At 45.1% G+C, this 24,134-nt stretch overlaps 1 protein-coding gene across 3 annotated transcripts; it reads right to left on the bottom strand.

Annotated features, from left to right (window-relative positions):
* Nucleotides 1-1,045: 1,045 nt before the first annotated feature.
* On the bottom strand, nucleotides 1,046-22,386 carry PHOSPHO1 (phosphoethanolamine/phosphocholine phosphatase 1). Of its 3 annotated transcripts, XM_067541101.1 has the most exons (4): nucleotides 19,009-22,386; nucleotides 15,619-15,812; nucleotides 6,362-6,481; nucleotides 1,046-5,142 (listed from the first exon to the last, which is right to left on the bottom strand). In XM_067541101.1, exons 3-4 carry the CDS (start codon nucleotides 6,404-6,406, stop codon nucleotides 4,381-4,383), a joined length of 807 nt encoding a protein of 268 aa, XP_067397202.1. In that variant the 5' UTR covers nucleotides 6,407-6,481; nucleotides 15,619-15,812; nucleotides 19,009-22,386; the 3' UTR covers nucleotides 1,046-4,380. The 3 variants fall into 3 exon arrangements, with proteins under 3 accessions (XP_067397202.1, XP_067397203.1, XP_067397201.1); XM_067541102.1 differs by lacking the exons at nucleotides 15,619-15,812; nucleotides 19,009-22,386 and adding an exon at nucleotides 14,730-15,237; XM_067541100.1 differs by lacking the exons at nucleotides 15,619-15,812; nucleotides 19,009-22,386 and adding an exon at nucleotides 10,725-14,246.
* Nucleotides 22,387-24,134: the final 1,748 nt, after the last annotated feature.

Below are 24,134 nucleotides of genomic sequence, written 5' to 3'. Positions count from 1 at the left end.
AGGGCTGTGCTGGAGATTAAGAGAAGTGAACCAAGTGTGATGGCAGAGGGGCCGTGCCTCATCCACGCAGAAGCCTGGAAGGGCAGCGCCATGAGAAATGGAAACTAACTCTGGGGAAGGTGGCTGGAAGGTAAATGGATGCTTTCCAACTGCCGCAAGCTTTGGCCGAGCGGCTGTAAGTTGTACAACCCACAGCCCGTTTAAAGGTTCAAGTGCACAGGAATAGCCCACCTGTGTCTTCATCTCCTGTTGTGTCATGATCCAGAGCCACATTGCACATTAGTAGGTTGCTGCTTGGGGGATTATGAGTCATGTCTGCAAAAGGCCATGGCCTGTCTAATTTTAGCAGCGATGCAGCTTCTGCTTTGCCTTCCCTGATTCTTCACTACCCCGAGGTTTGGAGTTAGAGAAAGGCAGCCCTGCCCTTAAGCCCCACCCAAGGCCTTTCCTCAGGGAATTTTTTTGGGCAACCCCTGCTCTGACCACTCTACAGGCACTCGGCTTGCTGAGGGCTCCCAGCACAATGGAAGTAGAAAGGAAAGCTTATTCAATCACATTTTGGAACCTGGTCCCATCTAACACCAGGTACTGTTGAGAGCATTATACACCTGACGCTGTTGAGCAGGTCTCTCCTGTGTGCTGTTGGTCCTGCCTCTCTGCATCCCAGCTCCCTCCTGGGCTTGATAAAGGGTGCCCCGATTTAATAAAGTGTTTGAAAAGCTTGTGTCTCCCCCAGCTGTAATGGAGGGGTGGGAATGTCCCTTGCAGGCTCTCCCCTTCTTCAATGTAGCTGAAACATACCAGCAACACGCCTGGCAACTAGGGCGTTAACACAGCTGCAGTATGCTTTGTACTTTTTTTTAAGGAGAGGTTTCCAAACAGGTTGGTGGCTGAGGGTGCTGGTTCTCCTCCTTGTTGCCAGCTGCTAAACTGCATTAGATGACAGCTAAATATGCACTTATATGTTTTCCCCCATGGAAGCAAGTGCTGTGGTTGCTGCACTGACATTGCCGGATTGAGGAATGGGCCTGAAGATGACAGTGTGAGGGGAAGTTGGGGCATGCACAAGGCTAGGTTATAGGCCCCAGTCGGAAAAAGATGGAGAAGCGCTGGTTTAGGGACAGACAAAATAATGATCTTTCGGCCATTTAAAGCCTCCTCGGCTGGCAGCTGGATGTTGAGGGAGCAGAACCATTCATACATCTCCCAGCCGCGTGTGTGAATGGCAAAAGTGGGTGAAGGGCTCTTCTAAACAGCTGCTTGTATTATCTCCTGCCAGATGCAGTCAGTTCGCTCTAGTCTTGTTCTATTTACATCCATGTTTCTCCAGTGACAATGAGAAATTAACACCACGTGTCCTAGAAATTGGGTAGGTAAGTAGTGAAGGGAAACATGGAGGAAAAGAGAAGCTCTAGCATCTACTTAGCTTAAGAGTAGTCAACAAGAGAACACTCCCAAAATCTCCAGGTGACCAACAGCTACATCATCAGTGCAATGGGCACTGGTTGCTGTTGTCCAATTTGTAGCACCTTAGGGCCCCATCCCTACTCAGAGACCACCCCCCTTTGGGATTCAGTGCTTGGACAATGCCTGGAGGGGGTGGCGGTAGCTTTTGCAAGGAGTCAGATTCCACAGGAAAAACCAGTGGTTCCACTGCTAAAACCCACCTATCCTGTCCTGCATGAGGGTATTTGCCTCTGTAGCTGCTAATTAAACCAAGTTAACAAAGGGATCTAATGAGTAGGCCAAAGTCCCAGGAACAAATCCCAGGAACAGATCCCAACAGGAGGCCAGCTCACTTCTCCCGTGGGGGTGAGGGGGATACTAGAGTCTGCAAGAGCTCTTTCTACCCTCGTAGTCTGGTTTCTGTCACCAGGAAACATTGTTTGCTCCCACACCTCCCCCAGTCCCTACAGAGAAAGAAACACCCCACGCACACACACGCACTTCTCCTTATCCCCCCACCTATCTTCTTCCCCCTGCTTCCTAGACAGCAGCCCATCACAGATAAGTGGCAGGGGCTAGCAATTGCACAAGTGTCTTCTCCAAGTGCCACCCAGGCTGCTTTCAACAGCCACAGGGGAAAGCTGAGGAAGTGAAGTCACAGATCTGTATTCACCCAGCTGTGTGCATATATATTTATGATGGCTAGGGGCAGGTGGGGTGTTAGTTTAAATGTCCACATAAAACTACAACAAGTGCATCGAATCCCAGACAAATGTTTCACACCCGCTGTCAATATTTACTAGATACGTTTGTTTTTTTAAAATTCCATGGCTTTAAGTTCCCCACATGTGGAGGGAGGAAGAGCAAACAAACAAGATGCAAAGAGGGGGAGAGGAGGGCAAGCCGGGGCGGCTTTGGTTCAGTCGGTACTGCACAGGGTTTCTGTCAAGGCTATATGCTTTGGAGTAGATAGGCTGCGGTTTGTCCCTGTAGAAGCCACCAGTGGGTGCCACTAATGCTGTGGTTGACCCTGCCCAGAGCCATCACAAGGGGTAGTTAATACTGCAATTGCCCAGGGAGAGGATACTGACAAAGAGTGGAGAGAGGCTTTTCGCCTTTAGCAGTCTGACCCCAAGGGGGTGCAAAGCATCACAGCTCCCCTTGCATTCAGTGGGAGTTTCAGCACCGCTTGGGATCAGGCCAAGGAAGTGGCTCTACCCTAGTATAACCACCATGCTGTGCTAGGAGCTGTGATTTGTCTATGGCACAAGAAGAGCTTAGTTTAGTCTGCTACTTGCTGCTCCACATGCACAGGAAGCAGCCCTTAGCTTGGGGGACAGCTCTCTTGGGTGCTGTCCAGCATGCATCTCACACTTAGCTGTGGGGAGCTGCTTCAAAGCACAGCTGCAGAAGTGCAGATCAGGTAGGGGTGAGGCTGGGTATTAAACTAATTTTTTGTGATCAAGTATGGATAGGAGCTAGTGAGAGCATGGCAGCTGCTGACTCCGAGCTTCTGCTCTGGAAATCAGCTTTGTCTCAAAGCATTTGAGGGGGGCACTGCTCAATTTCATGCTTAAAATAATGGCAAAAGCTGTTTAAATTACTGTAGAGAAATTTCTGCCCTGGAGGAGAAAGGACTTGCTACATCAGGACACCCAGGAATGGTAATCCAAATTAACTAAAGGTACAAATTAAAAGTAGATTAATTAAACTGCATTAAACCTCTGTGTAGACACACACATTCAGAATTAAAATGGCCTTATTTCACTTCATTTTAATTCATTTTTGAATTAAGATAAACCAAATTAAGGTCACTTCAGTTCTGAATGAGAGTGGCCCCATGGATTTAATGCAGTTTAACTACTCCACTTTAAAGTCACACCTTTACTTTCCTGAGTGTGACTGTGCAAACAAGCTCTAAGAAATTCAGATTCAGTGGAGTGTTTTAATTGCAGACTCGTTATATTTTGGTGAAGGGCCAGGGTTTTCTGACTACATTATTCCACAGCTCCTTCCCACCATGATCTGTTCAGAGGGGACGGGGCTGGGGAACTGGAGCCTCAGGTAGGGGAGATTTTCAAAGGACAGATTAGTCCCTATCTCACATTGGACCCTGTGGAAAAAAAATCTCATTCGTGGTTGCTTAGAAATGTGTTTCAATGAACCAACTGTAACTGGAAATCTAAATCAACGGTGTCCTCCTGCCCCCAAGCCTGAATCAGGTACTGCACTCTGTCTTCTTGCTGTAGCAAGGTCTTTTCTGGAACAGAGGGGCAGGGGCAGGGGGCCAGCAATCTGAACCTGGGGTGAGATACAACTCTCAGCAAGCCACTATGAATAGAAACTGTCCCAGATTAGACTCGCACCAGCCTCCTGAAGAGACTAAGCCCTGCTGGGAATTCTCAGGAGGTCAATTTCAATCCAAGAGGGTGGAGGTTTTGAGTCACCTTGATGGGGTGCGGAGGAAGAGGGGTCATGAAGGAGGTGATAACATAAGGGACTCCAGCTGCTGTGATCAAGTCATAGATTCAGCGACCTCGGCTTTGGGGCTAATGGGCACATCAAAACCCTCACAAGAACTAGGTCGGTTTGTTTCTTTAAAAAAAATCACTTCAGTGAATTCAAGGTGAAGATAAAAATAAACATGTCTGGCTAACACCCACTCTCCGGAAGGGGTGTGCTAACTGCATAGAGAAGACCTTGTCAAGATCAGGAGGAGGGGGAGAAAAGGGGACCCAGAGAATGTGCTTTTTAAAAGAAAAAAAGTAGGGGATGGGGGAAGAAATCCAGAAGTTCAGAGTCCAACTCTGCAAAGCTAGAAGTGGAGTCAGATCAGCCACTGCGTCTGGAGACGCTCCTGAACTTCTCTCTTTCCTGCACAGTACCCCCGAGCTGCCTCCAGGGCAGCAAGAGCCTCTTCCTACCCATCAGTCCTCAGCATTTCTTCTTGAGGAGCCCCTGCAGATAGTGGCAGACTTCAACGGCTGAGTCCCAGGGCACCACGGTGGCCTGGAAGGTTCTGGGTTGCTTTTTCTCTATCTCCTGGGTCATCTGGTGCATGGGGTAGCCCTTCCGCGGGAAAGCAATATCTGTCGAAGTCAAAGCCATGGAAGGGCAGAAGTCGTTGGCCCCATCCCCTATGTAGAAAATCCTCTCAAATTCCGCTCCTTCCTGGGCCCGCTCTGTCAGGTACTCAGTCAGGATTTTGCGCTTGCACATGTTTGCCGGGCATTGGGGGCACTTGTGAGTGTGATAGGGCCCCAAGGTGAGGTAGCCCCTCTTGTCAAACCCAGAGGGGTTGCTAAAGATTTTGCGGAAGAGGGAGAAGAAGCCCGCAGCTCTCAAAGTGCATTCAATGCCAAACATGTTGGCATCAGAGAGGAGGATGATCTCAAACTGCTCCTGGTTCTTGGAGAGGAACTGGAAGAGCTCCGGCATCCCAGGAGACAGTGGGATGCTCTCATACACCATTTTGTAGTTCAGCATCTTGACCCCTTGGTCTCCCATGTACTCGAAGACGCGCTGCATGTACTCGTTGTAGAATCCATCCCGGAAGGTCTGGCGGATGTGCTCTGGAAGCTCCTGTCCTGGAGCGGCCCTGATGACCGAGTCATCACTGTTCTCATTGATGATCGTCTCATCGAAGTCAAAGGCAAGGAGGTATTTTGGAGGTCTGGGGACAGTCATGCTGACGCCCTGCATGTTGAATGAATGAGACACACATTACTCAAGCCTGGGGAGGGCACTTTACGCCAGACGCTCTGGCGTTAGTGGAATCAATCCGACATGAGAAGTAGGGGCTGGCAACCCTAAAGTAACGTTATTTAGATAAATCAGCGCCGTGTCGTTCTCTCTCCACGTATCTTTCTATCCTAGCGGGGAACCTAATCTGTTCCTCGTATATCCTAACCCTGACCGTAAGAGGCTTATGCACCCTGTAAAGAGATCATTTTGTCTCTCTTAATCCTGGACTTTCCTAGACTCAAACTGGTCACTGTGCCAAGCTCTGTACTGGACTCATCCTCACAAGAGGATCTAGCGAAGACAGCAAAATCTTTGACTCTGCAAAACAGCAACCAGGGGTGGGGCGGGGGGGGGAGGGTGTTGTGTTTATTGGCCTCTCAATAAGTCCCACTATGTGCTGGGTTTATATGCAAAAGGTTCGTGGAGAGGTTGCCTCTTAGAGCTGCCACATTTACAGACTCACCTTGGCCCCTGAAAGCCAAGCTGGACTCATGCATTGTCGTACCAGTGAGAGATTCTGCAGGCCAAATTCTGCCCTCTGTTACCCACATGTACCTTCCATTGCCTTCAAATTCTGGGTCTGATTCACCACTGAGTCACTCCACTGACAATGGATGTGGACAGTGGTGAATCAGGCCCTCATGTAAACATTACCCAGGTGCAGCCCCCGTTGCCAAGAAAAAAAAAAAAGTGGCATAAGTGTAATGGACAAGTGTGTCCAGCTCTGCCATTTGAACGTCGCTAACAGAACTTTGCTATTGCACATGAGACAGGAGAGCACGCAGCTCAGTACCCCACAGCTACGTCTCTGCAGGGCCAAGGTCAGGCACTGATCCCATAAGTGACGCAGCATGGGCAGAACCCTGCACTTGCTTGGTTCCCCCCTCCTCTCCACAGCGTAAAACGGGACTCTGCAGGGGCCTGAGAATCTGACCACGGGGAGAGACTTGGGGCCTTATTTCTGTCACCCAAAGGCAGCAGCTGAGACTCTGAATATGCACAGGGAGCAGATCAGCTGAGCCAGCTTTGCTGTCCCTTTTCAGGGCAGGACTGTGCACCAAAGACAAGGGCACATTTATTAGAACAGCTGCTTCATAAGCCATAGAGGGAGGGGGGGAGACAGCCCTCACCCCCGTGCAAAGGGATCAGAATGTTTGAGAATTGCACTAACCTTAAAAAGGCATCGCAGCCCAACACCCTCCAAGCACCTGTTCATTTTAAGACCATCACTTGCCAACCGCTGCTTTTCCTGCTGTTTCAGGTTAAGGCTCCCTTTGTGTCGGTCACATCACTGCAAACCACAAAGGTAATCTGGTTAACAACCCACTTTGCTGCCCCACTTGCTCTGGAGGGTACTGTGTCAAAAATCACAACAGATTGCCCCAGTCTCAAAGGAAATGATCTCCCCTCCTTGTCCCGGAGGGAACACGTTGGCCTTTTAGGCCCTACAATGAACGGAGGAATGCATGACCTCTGGAATCAAGAACTGTAACAGTTATTGTGCAGGGGAAGGGAGAAGTGGGCAGGGAGAGAGGGTTTAATGCAGCTGATCCCTCTTAACCCCTTCAAATACTAAGGGCTGTTCTACATTGGTAGAAACTGCCTGGCATAGGTAATCCAGAATAGCTTTCCCATGTGGGCACACTATTCCCGGAATAAAAGTGACCTTATTCTGGAGTAATTACTTTATTTTGTGAGCACAGTAATTATTTGGAATAAAGTCATTTTTATTCTGGGACAGTGTCCACATGAGGAGCTATTCCAGAATAGCTAGTGTGGAAGATATTCTGGAATAACTATGCCAGTCAATTTCCCCATGTAAACAAACCCCTTCAGATAAGTGAAGAACTATCAGTAGATGTCAATGTACTTAAGGAGCACAGAGTAAATGCACAGCCTAGTGAATCTCTCTTCCTAGGTTCTACTGACCTCTTGTGGTTGGTAAATGTAAAAACGGGGCTCTACAAACAGTCTTCAGAATAAAACCACCTGCTGATTTTCATCTGTGCTACGCACCTGGAGCTCACATTGGAGTCAAAAGTGTAAATGGGTGCTCGGCGCGTCTGGGAAATCAGACAGTTGTTGAGCCGAGGGACTATTGTGGGGGAAGTGGGGAATTTGCGGCTCAGCTATTTTAACTGAATGGGAGTGAGAGTTCACTCAAGTTGTGTCATCGTTTTGCTACAACTTGGTTTTCGTCTCAAGATCATTTCTCTTACGTCTGTTTTGTTCTAAATCCAGTTTCAAAAACTGTTTTGGCCAGAAATGTTACTAGAAAGAGATTTATTGCCCTGAATCCTCGTGTTGAACTAATTGCTGCTACTATAATAAACAACACAAGTTATTTTAAAATGTTACGGCATGATATTTTTAAGTTTAAAGGGACATGGCTAACTAAAATTAGGCCCTACATTGAAATTTTGTCAAAAATGAGCTTTCATGGAATTTACAAACCAACAGAAATCTTTTCACTTTTAAACAGATATCCATTGAAAGCACATCAAACATTCCTGCAGCATTTGAAACCCAAATACTGCTGCACTAAGAACTTGAAAATGAAACTATCAGCAAAAGTGAAACTGACTTCATTGATTTTCATTGTCCAAGTGGAGAAATGCAAAAAATAAGCAGAGCACAAATATGAAAAAAGTTATTTGGATTTTTAAATATTTTAGTTCTTAACAGTAGCAATGGGTAACAGGTAAGGACATGTTTGTTTATGTCTGATTAAGTTGACAGTGTCCCTTTAAAACAGCTTATTCAGCAGCTACCATCTATATTATTTTTATACCAATTCCCCATTACAAAATTATCATCAATGTGAATCTCTGGAGAGCCAGGGCTGAGAATTTAATGATGGGAAAATAATTTCAATCCAAGTCCTATGAAGATGTTAAGATATCAGGGTGCAAGCACCAATGAAAGGGTGTTGGAAGAGATGTTACTATGTCTCCCTGGAAAACAGCTACTAGTTAAGCCACACCTAAGAGAAAATGGGTAAATCCACATGGATGTGGGAAGCAAACTTGCCTTTTCAAAAGTTCTGCAGGGACCCAATATTTCTGCATTTACTGACATGGGTAAGGGCTGACAGAACAGCCCCTCAGATTTTTAAGCCTAGGCATGCCAGAATTACACACAGACGTTTAAAGTCAAGAAAGAAATTAAATAAGCAGGGTTGTTTTTAAGTCACTTTGGTGCCTTTCCCCTGAGATCTCAAAGCACCATGCACACAGTTGCTTCCTTTGAGTTAAGTGTTGTTACACAGAAGAAAAATCCTGGCTCAGCAGTAAGAGAAAACAAGCTGAGTCAGTTAATTTCTATTCTTCGCCCCATCAGAGATCTATAGTTCTGAGGTCTGCAACAGTGTGACCCAATGAGAATACATATCGTGACTGTCCGCTTGTCTACAGAAGAGTTCTCTGAAAGGTGTTTGCTTCTCAGGAGATAACATTTTCCCCTTGAACGTCCAACTTTATTTCCCCCTTAAATGTTATTTTCAGTGGAACAACTTTTGAAATTTGTGGCCATAATGTGGAGAATTCCACTACGTCTGATGAAGGCTGCACCATCAAGACGTATGTAACAATACACACAACCTCACGTCCATTGAAGTAAAACAGTGCTCTGGGGTCAATAAATCTTGATACTCACCTCAGTGTCTCATTCTCATCCTCTTCCCCCCCATTTTTACATAGGAGTAAATGAGCCATGGACATGTTTAGGCTGAAGTTTTCAAAGTGCCTAAAGGAGTCAAGTGCCCAAATTCCATTGAGTTTCAGTGAGAATTGGGGGTCTAAAAGGGAATCAGGCATTTTTGAAAATCCCAGTCCAAATGACTTGACCAGGGCCATATAAGGAGTCAGTGGCAGACCCAAGAACAAGTCTGGAAAAGTCATGGCGCCCAGTCCTCCTCTGTAATCACCATCCCAGAGCTTCATCAAAGAAGCTAGACTCATAATACATATTCCTAACGGGATGTGTTAAAGTGCAGGGTTAGGATCACATGGGAATGTAACAGAAACAATATGGGGAGGGGGAAAGGGATGGCCCCTAGAAATGCTGTAGTAAATGGTTAAGGCAGGTTGTACTTGTGCAGTTAACTTGGACACAGGGTGCTACACAGTCCTTTTGTAAACAGTGACACATGAAACTTCTTCTCCAAGGATTAGCAAGGAGACTTCTAGTTCTCTCTTGCCCCAGTCCAGCCCTATTTCAGAAATCCCCTTTACTGTGATTAACAGACCCCAGGGTGTGTCTTTTTGGGTGGGGAGAGGGAAGGCAAAGGAACACAAGCTAATCTATTAAAATTAGAGGTAGTGTGGCCTAACGGATAGAACACTGGACTGAGACTTGGGAAACCTAGGTTCTATTCCTGGCTCAGCAACTGGCCTGCTGGGTGACAATGAGCCTCAATTTCCCCCATCTGATAATACTTCACCGCTGTGAAATCTACCAATGAAAAGTGCCTGGTGCTGTACTTAACCCAGAGGTTGTGAACATCTTGCCATTCTCATATTGCTAAATGGGGTAGGTCCTGGCTAGCTGGGGGAAGGAGGCGACTGGTTTGGAACAGTGTGTTCATGTTATGGAAGGTTTGCGAACCAGTGATTTATCCAGTTTAGCAATGAATTAAGATCACATCTGGTAAAATCCATGTCAAAAGCTGGCTCAGTCCGTGAGCAGAAGGCGAGACCAGAGGAAAGAAAAATACACCCTTTAACAGGATTCTCTCTGTCCTGAATTACCCAATCTAGTAAAGCAATTAGCATGAGTAATGTCCGGTGGGTGAATCAGCAATGCCACATGTACAAAACATGCATACGTAGTACATGAGCCATTGGTTTTGGACTTGGTGGGGAACTAGATTTTGGTAGGAGTTATCCACAGAGAGAGAGCCGTCCAGAACCGTTATCTTCCTTCACAACAGACTCAAATGGTAGTCTTCCTTCTTGAGCTCCAGCCTGAGTCACAAACTGGGAATTTTGAAGCCAGATGATGGTTTAACTGGAATCAAACAGGCACAGCTGCTTGCACTTGTAGGCCACACAAAATAACTCTGTGGTCAGTGTGGTCAGAAGGGAAATGCAGGACCATGAGCTCGCGGTCAGCACACTATACGTTTTTTAGGCTGGCGTTTTATAAGAACCCTGCTATGCAGCGGCATTGCAAATTTTATCAAAAGGATCCCAACGGGGCATTACCCCTGTAAGGAAACTGAGGCACAGAGAGATAAAGTAGCTTGCCTAAGGACACACAACAAGTCAGTACCAGAGCTGAGGTCTCCAGCTTCCCTGATGCTGCACACTAACCATTATACCATATTGACCCCCACTTTGCTGGACACACCCCAGTAACAGCTGTTGGCACCTCCTGAAGGCAGGATAGATTGATGTTAAAGAACTTGTGGTTTTCAAAATTTTTAGCAGCTGTTGCCAACTTTCCTTTAGGAACTTTCTGCTTCTTGGCTCTGTCAAGCATGGAGCCTTGGTGAACACTCTCGCCAGAACTAGTTGTACATTGCAATGACTCACCTAAGGGATGTTTCCTGGCAGGGTGTTCTTCCACCTTCTGTAAAAAAAAAAAGTAGTCCCTCCAAAATAAAATAAAAGTGGTCATACTTCCTACCATTATTCAAAGCCTGAATGTTGAAACAGAAAATAGAACAGAAGTTTGCTTATTAATTGCATGAAATACTATTTCTTAAAACAAAAAAGGTTTAAACAAATTAAATTTGGGGCGAGGCTCACTGCGTAAAGTGGGGTAGCCGTGGAAGGGAGGGGTCAGGAGGAATCTCACGGAGGTCATTGTGGGAGGGGGCAGATGTAGCTTCTTCCCGTGATCCCTCCTCTTTTCCCCCTGGAGTGAAGAGAGGACCATATCTCCAGCCTTCCTGTACTGATGGGGGTGTGCAGGGGAAGAAATCGCCAGCAATACTCCTCACCTTGACTATCAATTGCAGTGAATTCTGGGGAAACTCTGTGCCCTCCTCTGATTCTTGTTAATCCAGGGCCTAGTCTGTAAAGGGGCAAGCATATGAATAACGGGAGCTATCGGAGCAGTCCCTCACATGCGTAAGCCTTTACAGGAGCAGGTCCTACGCTAGTAAAAGTCACATGAAGTCGAGCATGTGCCTACGTCTTTGTGGTATCAGCCATTTATTTCAAAGTCTAGAATTGCTGAACTTTGGAATCATATCAGGCCATATACATTTCCTAAGAAGGGAAAAAAAATAAATAAATATATAGAGCAATGAACATAAGTGCAATTGTTTTCTGGGACTCCGTCACACTGTCCTTGTACTATCTATTCTCAACTAGCTTTGGTCACATCATGTAATAAAAAAATGATTCTAAGACTAAACAAAGTTCTGTTTCTCCTGAATGCTTGAAACACCAAGTGCAGCTCCTGTGATCCCTCGAGAACCGAAAGCTCCCATTGGTGCCCACAGGAATTCTTTAGGCTGCCCCAGGAATTCAGGGATGAGGCCATTGAAGATTAAACTTGCTCTCAATTCTTGCTCTCTCTGCCCAGCCTGGATGTGGCCCAGCTCCAGATGAGGAAGAACTTAGAGAGACAAGGTGGGGGAGGGAATATCTTTTATTGGACCAACTTCTGTTGGTGAGAGAGACAAGCTTTTGGGCTACCCAGAGCTCTTCTTCAGGTCTGGGCAAACATGTTATTTGAGTGCATTCAGGAAGGAGTGGGGGCAAGAGAGGTTAAATATTCTCTTCTGTAATCCCTCCTGCATTTCAGGAGCTCTCTAAAGAAGATGGTTAAACAAATTTTCTCTTCCTAGTTTTGACAGTATTACCCTTACGAAGTACTGTTCTATGGTTCTTGGGTCAGACGCCTAACTGCCACTGAAATCAATCCTCTTATTCATTCCAAACCAGGCATCAATCTGTCCTCAAACCTACTTCCTCAGGGATTCCCCCCCCCCCCGAAATCAAAATTGAGAACGAGAGAGAGAAGCAGAAGACTGCGTATTGTTGCCCCGAATGCAGGCAACTGAAAAACCATAGGTTCTCCTCAGCCCATTGTCAGTGACACTAATATTTATACACACTAGAGGACTCCGAAGGTAACCCGAGAGCCTGTTTGCCTGCCTGGGTATTGTTGCTTTTAAATTTATGGGCCACAAGCACAGAGGCTCAGAAGCAAGATTTTCAAAAACAGGAGCCTAGAATTAGGTACCTAACAACAGAATTAAGGTTGGATTTTCAAAAGTGCCTACATGACTGTGGAGCACGAGTCACTTAAAGTCAACGAGTGCCTTGCGCTCTTAGGATGCCTCGGTGCTTTCGCAAATCCCACCCAAAGGAAACTCAATAACTAGTCTAAGTTCGAAAGCACCCACCAGCTTCCATTAACTTCAGCAAGGGCTGGTGCGTGTTTGGCATCGGGGTAACATTTTCAAAAGCATCTGAGCGACCAAAGGTCACTGGGTCTTGGTGCTTTTGAAAATTTTACCCTAGATTACTTATTTAGGAGTGTAAATAAAGAATTAGAAAATCTTAGACTAATTGATTATAGTTTATTTTACTTTGGCTCTTTAAGAGACTAAACCCATGACCCAGGCTAACTAGGAACTGAGTTCCCACCCGCTCAAGTGAACAAACAAACAAACAACAAACACCCCACACAAAACCCCCCAAAACTCAACACTGCCCCCCCAAATCTGGATAGTTTCTGACACTGCTGGAGGATTAAACAGATTTGCGGCAGCACTGGGTCAACTCAGGTTAGTGGTGGTACATTTTTAAGATGCCCGACAGAAAATTAAACACCAAAATATTCAATTAAGGTCAGGGGCTCTCATAACAAACATCAAGGTGAGGACACTGACAGCGTGTTTGATTTAGTAACAGATCTAATCGTGCTTATTTGTCGGGTTGCAACATTTTGGTGGCATGTGGTAGATGCCTCACAGGGAAATGGAGGCATATGTCAAGTTGGCTCAGTTTTGAGTGGTATGTTGCTTGCCCTTCAGAGACGACAGTATCTGTAAAGCTACTTGAAAACATGATTTTACCAATTTTTAATATGTAGCAAGTTATTGCCTTATTTTTTGATTTTGCCATTTTGATTTTTCGTTTCTTTTGGTGCTTCATTTTTAGGGGATGGATTTTAATATATAAGTGGAGCTTCAGCTTAGTAGGGAACCTCTAAATTTAGCAATCACTGTTGATCTCTCTTTTAAAGATCCAGTACAGTTTGAACTATTGAGTCCACACGTACAAAAAAAATCAGACCAGATGGCAGCTGGTTTGTGGGAGTCCCACAGAAATGCCTGACCCAGAAAAACCCTGTGAAGAACAAACAAGAGGGAGGGGGGAAGGGAAGCAGGGAGTTAAATAAATAAAACTTTGTATATCAAAGTCTGCATTTGTCCAGTGGGACATAATCCATAATCCAGTGGGACAACCTGCTAAGGAAAAAGGGCCTAGGAGCTATATTTAAAGGGTCTGGAACAGTTTTTTGGATACATCTCAGTCCAATGCTATTCCTGTCCTCTCCCTGCCCCAGGCTGAGGGATGAATGGATGTAGTTTGGCAGTACAGTGTTACTCGCCTGAGGCAGAGGGCAATGGGAAGAGACAAAGAAAGCCAAGGAGAACAGGATCAGGAGTCAGAAAGGGCATACTGCAGTGTATGAGGGTGCTGGGCACAGGGGGGCAGAATGGGACTTTGGAGAGGTGGATGGAAGATCAGAGGTACCAGGAGAGGTGAGCCGTGGTATTAGGGAATGGGGCAGGAATAAGATATTAGGGCCATCAGTGAAGTCCAGACCAGGGCTGGGACTGTGCCAGAGAGAGTGTCAGAACCGTGTACCTCTCAAGCCCCTGGATTGGGTGCAATGAATGCAGCACTGGCCGCCTCTCCCTACAGGGAGCAGGATCCTTCCTGGATTGGGATCTGGTTCAAGCGATTGGGAACGCTTTCCTCCAAAACCAACTACTGGACCATTGTTCCTGGATCCCCACCCTCCATCCTGATACCGGTCCAACTCACACCCATTGCTTCTAGACACCATACCCCTTCCGGTACCAGTGCCAACGCCTGGTCCACTCTCCCAGGATCCCCCCCCAATGTCCCTCCAAAAAAAACTTCTGTTACTAATGCTACCTCCAGGCCATCTGCTTCTGGATAACTCCCACCCCTCCAATAACATCTCCTGTACCCGTACCACCTCCTGGCCCGATGCCCTTGCATGCCCCCTCAACATCTATGGCACCAGCACCATCTTCTAGCCCATTGTCCCTAGCTACTCTCCTCAACATCTATGGTACCGGTGCCACCTCTTGGTCCATTGCCCTCATACACTGCCCCCCCCCGCCTTCTGAGCCCCCCCATTTCATTAACATCTGGTCCTACTGTGTCCCCACCAGTACAAATGCCACCTCTTGGACACCATTTTTCATGGACTCTCCGGAACCCCCGCCACACTGACACCAGGACCATCCTCCCCCAGCTCGCTGCCCTGGGCTGTGTCTGACCGCTCCGGTTCTGGTCCCAGCTGCCAAGATGCAAACTCACGTGTGATCCTCTCAGGCTCCTTCTCTGAAGGCAAATCTCCAGGACAGCCGGCGCTGGGCTCGGCTCGGTTCGACCCAGTTCTGGTGCCTTAGCGGGAGGCCCAGCGTCGAAGAGTTTCCGCTGTTAACTGGAATTGCCTCTTCCCCTCTCACCTCCCCACCCCGCTTGCGGGCCCGTGGTCCGGTTCGGTACCAGCCGGCCCGGTTCGGGTGGGTCAACGGGAAACCCAGTGCCCGACCTCCCACCGGGACGGGACAGGTTTGTCTTCACCCGGGAGCGGAGGTCGGCTCGACCCGGTTCGGCGGCCGGCGTTCCGGTTCGGCCCGGGTCCCCCCCCGCCCCGGGATCTCCAGCAGCAGCTGCAGCCGCCCCGCGATCTCGGTCCCTTTAAAGAGACGGAAACTGAGCCCGGCGCTGCTCCACGGGACAACTGCAGTCCCCGCACGTCACAGCGGGCCAGCCAATGGCAGCTGCGCCGGCGCAGATCAAAGGGGAATGGAAGAACCGCAAGAGCATCCAACCCCCCCCCCCAGTCCGTGTCCTTGCAGCTCGGGTCCCTCTGCACCACCCCAGCCACCCGTGCAATGAACGTGGCCAGGCCTCGCGTGCCACTAATGCATCGCCGCCTCTCCCAGGCATGCACAATGCTGCCGCCCCTCGCGCAGGCTGCAAGCACCCAGGAGGGTGTGTGTGTGTGTGTGTTGTGTGTGCACACACAAACAACGCAGCCCCCCGGCCGGCCGCTGCAGGATGCACAGAGGCTGAAGGCGCCGCGCCTCACGCAACATTGCTTCCCCCCCCCCGACGCCCCTGTGAAATCCCGGCCCTGCCCGCCTGCTGTGAGCGGCTGAAAGCTTAGCACAAAAACAAAAAAAAGAAGGCCGCTCACCTAGCCGAGCGCTGGCACGGATTGTGCATCGCCCATGTCTCGCGCCTGGCTCATTCTGTCCTACTGGAAGGTCGGTAAATTGGCCAGCAGCTGGGCAACAGGCGGGTGGGCGTCCTTGAATCTGTCCCTGCACCCCTGATTTGGTGAAGTCTGGACACATCTGGGTTGCAGGCAGGCAGACTTTCTGTCTGTTCCTAGATAGGACACAACAGGCAAGGCTGCCCTGACACCGGGAAGAGAATTCTGTAAAAAGCTAACCAGAGAAACAAATCAATAAGCCTAAACCCAGAGATTGCAGTAAGTGAAGCCTTTTTACTAGCCTAGGAGGTCATGTGAACTGGGAACATGGCAGAGGTCAAATTGGGTAAGAAATACATTGACTTTGACTGTTTTTTGCCGTGAAACGCATGTGAACCTTGGTAGTGTAAGCGCTCTAGTGAGACGTTTGTCCTGGGAGCACCTCTAGTCTGGCGTCTATTTCCCTAAGCTTTAGCTCTTTGAACTCTTTTATATTTAAGTCAAAACGCACAACTGCTCCCTGAAAGCAACCCAGAGCTGAATGATAGAAGTCAGTGTGCTTCCCTGTATTTCTTCCCCACAATTACACTAATTTTTTTGGGCGGGATTCCAATTTAACTTAAATGCCCAGTGAAAGAATTGGAGACCACGGGGACAAAAATACACTCTCTCTGACTAAACAAATTGCCCACTACTGGGAAATCATCTGGTGTAAATGGCTAATTTTAGATCTCAACTCTGCCACAGAACAGTGGATTACAGAGTACTGGTCCAAATCAGTCTGAAGACACATTAAACAAGTTTGTCCACACCCTAAAAAATTATCAACGACTCTTTAGGCTGTGCCCTAAGTGGTATCTTTGGTTTTGCAGGACTTTCTAATTTGCACCATGAGCTTCAAAGATAAAAGAGAAGCTTGTTCTAAGATTTAAAAAAGGGCGGGGGGGGGGAGGGGGAGTGGAGGGAGTGGTCAGAGCAACATGACATTAAAAACCAGATAGAAGGTCACAATTTTTTTCCCTTTTTTTAAAAAACAAACATCCAAAAATGGAAGAACCAGACTAAAATCCAAAGGATCTCCAAACACCACAATTCTCTGAACCCTACTTTTTGATGGTGCCACTGTATTAGAGACAGCATGCATTATACCAAGGGGCTGTGTGTTAAGCTAGATACCCCTTCACTCTCAAACCTCACCTCGGACTTCCACACTGAGCAAAAAAAAATTCCCTTTTGCTAACGCTGGTTTAAGCTCTACTGGTGAGAGCAGCACTGGGAGGATGGCTGACGTTTTGAGCACTGCCCCAATCAGACCTGCCGTTAGCAGAGTTAGATGGCACAGCAATTACAAATGTTGGTGGCAGCCAATCTGCACATAAATTTTCAGTGTCACTACCACTAGTGGTAGTTACCATCATTGGCGGGTGTTGCCGACAATGGGAACTAGTGAAGACAAGTCCACTGACGCCCTTATACACAAGTGTGAAGGAGTCTAACATGCCAAGGAGCCAGGACAAGTAAACTGAAGTAGGCCATTCCCTACTTGACTTTAACTCATCTGCTGTCCCTTTTCTTCTTACATACCTATTTCCTAGCCCCTCGGGCTGAGAGAAACACCATACTGAACTCTCGTGAACAGACAGACAGACAGACTGGCCTGCATCCCCCTTGCTAGTGGATAGCATCAATGCAGGGGGGTCATGTCTCCACAGAAGCTTCCAGTGCAGGGGGCATTCCAGGAGCAGATCAAAGGGAGGGAGGGTGGGCCACGCTCCAGGGTAATCCTGTGCCCCAGAGATTTCCCACTACTGCAAAACCCTAAAGAGCAAGTGAGGACAGCTTTATCTTGCACCTGGACTGAACTAATCCCCGGAAACCCCACAGCAGATGAGATGCAACCTATCCCATCTGTCCCTTTATGAACATAAGAATTCCCTGTAATGGCATAACACACTGGGGTGGGAAGACGTAAACGACACAAACATGTACTTCCCTTTGAACTTCGGTCACTGTTCTGAACTGATGTGAGCGCGTGGGGGTGGTTTTAACTCCACCCCAAACCCAGAAACATTCATGCATGCATGGTCCTTCCAGCTGTTTTTCTCCAACCTTTATCATATTTTCAAGTGCTAAAAACAGACAGGTGTAAGCCTGAATTGGTTGTGACCTACAAGAAATGGGTTTGGTGGCTCAGCCCAAGTGTCCAAAGCAACTGGCGTTATTAATTGGCTCTGACGTTATCTCAGGAGAGGGCCCCAGAGGCAGAACTTCTCTATTTCTAGAGATAGGTGATCTCTACAGCACAGGCCTGAGCTACACTGACAGGAAAATGAACTGCAGCTATTCACATTGTACCAGACTTTTTCCAACACAAAATTCCCCATTATTAGTGTTTCTTTTACGATAGTCAGTGATTTGGTGTCTGCTGAAAATGTATATGCTGTTATGGTCCAGTGGCTATGGCTCTGAATTGACTGGCAGATCTAGTCTATTCCCAGTTCTGCCACTGACTTACTGTGTGACCTGGGACATCACCTCCCTGTGTTTCAGTTTCCCCATCTGTAACATGGGGAAAGTACCTACCCCCACCTCTGTAAAGCACTATGAAATCATGTCGTGCTTGGGTAGTGAAAGTTACCTGCTACTGACTTAGGTAGTACACCAAACACAACTAGAATTTAAAATAGCACTAAGCATTTTATTAAGGAGAGAAAGAAAAGGGCAAAAATGAATAAAGGGACCTGTGTTGCTAATTGAGCAGTGATGGAAAGGCACATTTAAAGTATAGATTCTCAAGAGCAACAGAACCTGCTGGCTAAGAGTCTCAAGGCAAAACCCACACATTCTAAAGAACAGTAGTCAAGAAAGCATGTAACGCTGTAATTCCAACAAGGATTTACACAATAAAAAGTCAGAGTGAAGCTGTAATGGATTGATAAGGGAATGTCAGGTTGTGATTATGCAGCCTTACATAAAATAGGCAACAGGAAAGGGGCCACTGATCTGCTGGGAGAGGTTTCAGCTGCGATAGTATAGATGTACCATCTATATACACAGCAGTACAGGTCAGCTCTGGTTAGCCAGTTTAGCCAGCCTCACAGCATTATGATGGTGAAAAGGCTAATAAAGCTCTTTCTCAATAACAGCAGTTCACATTGTAAAATAAGACCACGCATTTAATCAGATAGCCTACTTTGAATGTACTTGCCTCCACAAGAATCTTTTTCTGTACTATAATATCAATTCAAAACTAGGAATCCCCTCTCCCTCTTTGTCAGTTCCCCATTGCTCCGACAGGGTAACACACACACAGATACTATCATGATGGATGCTACAAAAACCCGAAGCTAGACAGACAGGTAAACTACATACCTAATGCTAGCTGGAGCTTGATTACTGTTAGAAAACCCAAGAACAGCATGTGCAGAGCTCTGATTCAGTCTGTGCAATTCACAAGTGGTCAGACAATGCTGCTATCAGAACAGCTGTCATGAAAACAGATATAGCGTCAAAGAAATTGAATTGTGGTGCTTTAATTAAGAATAAAAAAAACTAGGTTACAGGTGATCTTAGCATCCCCAAAGGTAGAACCCCAAGCATTAATTTAGGAAGCACTGAAAGTTTAATGAGATTAGTACCTGATAACTATTTTGAGAGAACCAAGCCCAAATAGTAGAGCTGTACTAAACCAGTAAATTCCTTTACCCATGGGTTCTATAGAATACCAACGTCTCCTTAGTTTTCTTGCCTTAGGGGGTTAGCAGCAGGTGTGGATCAACCCCCCCACTATCACCTGCTGGCTATTCCTCCAGAACTTGTGCCTGCTGCTGGCTCTCTGGTGGATCCCAATGCCTAATCCCCTGTTGGATGCTTTCCCCAATCATTAGGGTTTGAGAGAAATCATGAAGTACAATGGTAACAGCAGATAAGGAGTTAATCCAACTCATTTTAAGTCAATCATTCTCCGCAATTAAACCATCTTAAACCATATTCTCCATGGTGATCCAAGGTTCATTTACTAGAGATGGGGAGGGCAATCCACCAAGGACGTGTGCACTTGATTATACAGGCTGAGCCAGAGAGTTGTACATTCTTTCCCAACAATATCTACAGATTTGGCATCTGAAGTTTGTAGTGCAGTCCCACTAAAGAGTTTTAGTTGGAGTTTACAGACACCTATTCATTTTTCATTGCACCTGTGTGCAGAAAATGAGTTTTTTATTTTAAAAACTTTAAAATAATTTAAAACGCTAACAAGGATTGGAATACATTCTAAATACCTGCAGTGGAACTGGGCCTAAGGTATGATAGACAAGCAGGGATTCTATCTAGCTGGAATTGCTCACATTCCACATAACTGCTTTTTAAAAATACTGAACGACTGTACAGTTTCTATCCAAAATGGATTACATTCCATGTTATAAAAATCACTTGTATATAAATGTGGAAGGTCACTATTAGTTCATATGACGACACGCTACATCAACTGCAACTGTTTTGTCTTCTGAGTCCAGGAAAATATCCAGAAATAGTCAAACATTTATTTGAATATGTGCTTATTGATATAAAGTCATTGTGTTTACTTGACCAATTACACAAATTACATATCACAAGATATAACTGTATTATTTGAACATGTAATCAACTATTTATTTCAGTGAGCACACATTCAAATACCGGCTATATACAGTATATTTTTATTCAGTATGTAACTATTGGCCTGAATTGAAGTACTTTGAATCAATGAATACCTGCTCACAGGTATATCTCAGCCCTGCATATTGCAGAATGTACTTAGTGCTATAGTATTTTTTTTTTAAAAACACGTCCATTTATTTCTCTATCAAATTTCTTTAAACATGTTAAAAGGCACCAAGGACTAACTATAAGTCATAAAAGTTATGCTCAAAATGAGGGTAAAATATACATGAAGCCGTACCAGCGAGCAAGAACTAAGTAGTTATATTCTGGTTGCAACAACAAGGTCCAACAAACTTTCCACACAATTTCACAATTATGAACAGTTTCAGCTCCAATAAGTATTTCCCTTCAGATGGTGTAACCACCCCAAAACAAGGCAATATATACATGCTTATTTCTAAAACCAGAGTCTCTTAACTTTAATTATAGGGTTATTAGCATATTATGATAGTCACTAAGGAAGCAAGGGAATGTATATCATTTTCAGTCACAAATCTGCAACTAAACTGGACAAACAGATAACATGCTTTCTTGGTTGTTACACTGATGATGCCCTCTTACATTCATTCCTAAGGCATCCAGCAATATAAATAGTCCAGGCAGAACAGGAAGTGTAGGATAACATACCTAATTTAAATCACAAGGCCCATGTAAGGAGATAGAACAGTGATAAAAACTGGAATTTGACCAGGGCACAGTAACTCATATCTTATGAAAACTGCCATTGGATCTTATATGACTACAAATGGTATTCAGGCTTATCTGAATGGCACCCTCAGCAGCTCTGAGCTTTAGAGATTTGAAACAAAGCTCAAAGTGGATGTGGTTCCGGGTTATAAACAAATTCAAATGTGTTATCATCCCTTATTTTGCATATGACTTTTGCCTTCACATATCAGTTTAAATGCAACCTTATACTAAAGAGGTATCTACTATCATACTATATTGTATACAGTTCCTTGGTAGCGAAACCTTATGAAGAGAGAGGATCATACAAGGAATCTACAAGAAACTGAAGAGATAATTGGTGATTAGAACACTGAATTGAGATTCAAAATATCTGGGGTCTATTCCCAGCTTTACCGCTCACTTTTTGTTTAACCTCAGGCAAGTCACTCTCTCTGTTTTCCCACCTATAAAAATGGAGATAATGTCTTCTACCTAAGAGTGCTATGAGGATAAAGTATACGTGAACTGCTCAATTATTACAGTAGTGAACATCATAGAAAACCCTGAAATACAGGCACAGATTTTCCGTCACAGCAATGCTTTCTAATGAACTTCTCAAGTTTAAGGAGAAGGTGTCTAGCTGGCAAAGCGTGACACCAGATATTTCTCACTCTCTTGGGGTGGGGGTCTTTTAAACAAATATATGGAAGCATACAAATATAGGTGTTGCACAGGACAGGGAAGCACACACTGCTTCAATTTATTATCCTGCGTTGAGTTACTAAGGCAAAAAAAGTTGAACAGTAGAATCTATATTGTAACCTGCTGCTCTCGTGAGGTTTAATTTTGCAAGTGTTCTAGCACGTGCCTATGTGTTGTTTCAGGATTGTTCTATAAAGTGTGTTCAAGTCCGCACACACGCAGACATCAGTACAGCACTTTCCCAGCTTCAACAAATGCAAGAATCCAAAGCGTGGTTTCTGTGCCAGCACAGGTGAAAGAACCAGAACTACAATATTTTATAAGCTGTTACCTACTCCACTCATTATCTCCTGCCCCAACCATCTCTCTCTCACCCACCTGTGGTCAACCTGAAGACCAAGCTGTGAAATTAGCACATCAACAGACACAGCAGCTCCTAGTTAAGAACCTAAATTGATTTTCCATTAAAGCCAGGACTGAACTAAGGAAAAGTAATTATGTTTGATGGAGCCTTACTGCTTTAATTTTTTAGTTCAATATAAGCAGCAGCAGGGGGTCTCTTTCATCAGTATTCTGGTTAGTCAGTGTTTATATTGCAGCCTTCCCACTGGTTACTTCTGACCTCCTTTTTTACTGCTTGCTGGCTCCAGCTCGCAAATGAAATGGTAAATACAGTGATTTGTAATAAGGGTGAGAAGAAAAAGTGGGAAAAATCTCAACTCCTCTAAGCTCTTAAAGAACCCTACCTCTAGATGTCAAGTAACTTCTCAGACATGGAAATGTAGTTACTTTGCTTCTCTTTCTGTAGTCTATGTTATGTTATTTATATTAGGACTTATTGGACCCGCAATTTTGGAACCTTCCTGTGGTATTCAAGATATTATACAATACTGTACAAAAGGGCCCCATAAACTTTCCCTCAGCTGATTTTGTAAGACGGGTTAGTGCTACGTACACAGAAAGACAGACATATGCGTTATATGGCTATTTCATTTTACTTTCAACATTAGCAAAAAGTTGGTTATTTGTACATATCCAAAGGCTCAATGTCAAACATTGTGAAATGGCACATCTGGTACCAGAGACTCACAAGAATAAAATATACAATGCGACAATGAGGTGTTAAAAGTGAGTAGTTTTTACAATCTGTAACCGTAATAAACTATTTTTCAAAGTCATGCTTGAGTTTGGGGAAGTGCACTCTGTTGCTAAGGAAACAAACTTAGCAACTAAGTAAATATAAAGAAAAAAACCCCAGTCCAACTGGATTTGTCCAGATGCAGAAACAGGGCATTCTGAAGAAGAAAAATTGAACATAGTGAACTAGTTTGAGACAAAGAGAAAACATTTGAACTTATATATAATGAATTAGTAACTCAACAGTACCATTGGTGCACCATAAACCAGAAGGAACACCTCTCCACCCCATCATGGCATCAATCCAAAAGAGGAGTATACAGTCTCATTCATTTGCAAACATCTCAACACCAAAACCCGCTTGATGTCCCACAGGACAAGGGTTACTGCCAAACACCTGGTCTTGGTACAAGCTCCAAATGATCATCTTTGTTTTTCTGCTAGTATAATCAAATGACTAATTCATATGACATAAAAGGTCCAATCCTGGACTTCCAATGGAATCAGTGGGAGATGTGTACCCAACAACTATAGGTTGAGACCTTTAGCTAGTTTCTCTTTAGATGCAGTCTAGTTTCCTGCACAAATCTAACTTTATATGATTCACTGAATGTTTTTCTTAAACTGTCAGAAAAATGCAAGGAATTTCTGCACTATATCAGAAAATCAATCCTACTATATACAAACCGATCACAGTTTTAGTATTCTCGTTAATTTTAGATTTTATTTTAGTGTAGAGGTGGGATTAAAGAAATAATGCAAGACAGAATCCTATAATCATCCTTGACTAGAGAGAAGGTAAACACTGATCAGTATCCTCTGAGTGGGAGATAGTAATACTAACATCAGGATAGCATCTTAAGATGACTGGATCAAAGTGTTTCTTTGGCTGAGCCTGCAAGTTCTCCAAGCTTTGCTAAAAATGGAAAAAAGTTAAAGAGCAACATTTCCTTTTGGACTAGGAATGTTATAGCATTTCCAATAGTTCAGCATAATCCAAACCGGGCATTTAACATTTTCATATTACAGTACATGGTGAAGTACCCCAGATTACTGAAGTCAGCAGCATGAAAACACTTAAGAAAGGTCAACACATATATTGGTTCATATGCTAAATTAGTAGGCATGCAGACAATGGAAGAGCTGTTTGAAAAAAAACTTAATAGCATAAAGTAAAAGGACAATTTTCAAACTTCAAAATAAAATGGTTACTAACCTTCTATAACTGTTGTTCTTCGAGATGTGTTGGTCATGTCCATTGCAAGTAGGTGTGTGCATGCTGCATGCAC

This window comes from Emydura macquarii, unplaced genomic scaffold (genome assembly GCF_026122565.2).
Source record: "Emydura macquarii macquarii isolate MOO-44397 ecotype Brisbane River unplaced genomic scaffold, CSIRO-AGI_Emac_v2 contig_629, whole genome shotgun sequence".
Classification (NCBI taxonomy): domain Eukaryota; kingdom Metazoa; phylum Chordata; order Testudines; family Chelidae; genus Emydura; species Emydura macquarii.
Note: the sequence above shows the minus strand (reverse complement) of the source record. Positions and strands in the feature narration are given on the sequence as shown.

Coding starts and splice junctions, on each gene's coding strand:
- PHOSPHO1 (XM_067541101.1), bottom strand. CDS start 6,406: ATGAACAGGTGCTTGGAGGGTGTTGGGCTGCGATGCCTTTTTAAG. Junction 5,143..6,361: donor GGCTGCGATGCCTTTTTAAG/GTTAGTGCAATT, acceptor TTCAACATGCAG/GGCGTCAGCATGACTGTCCC.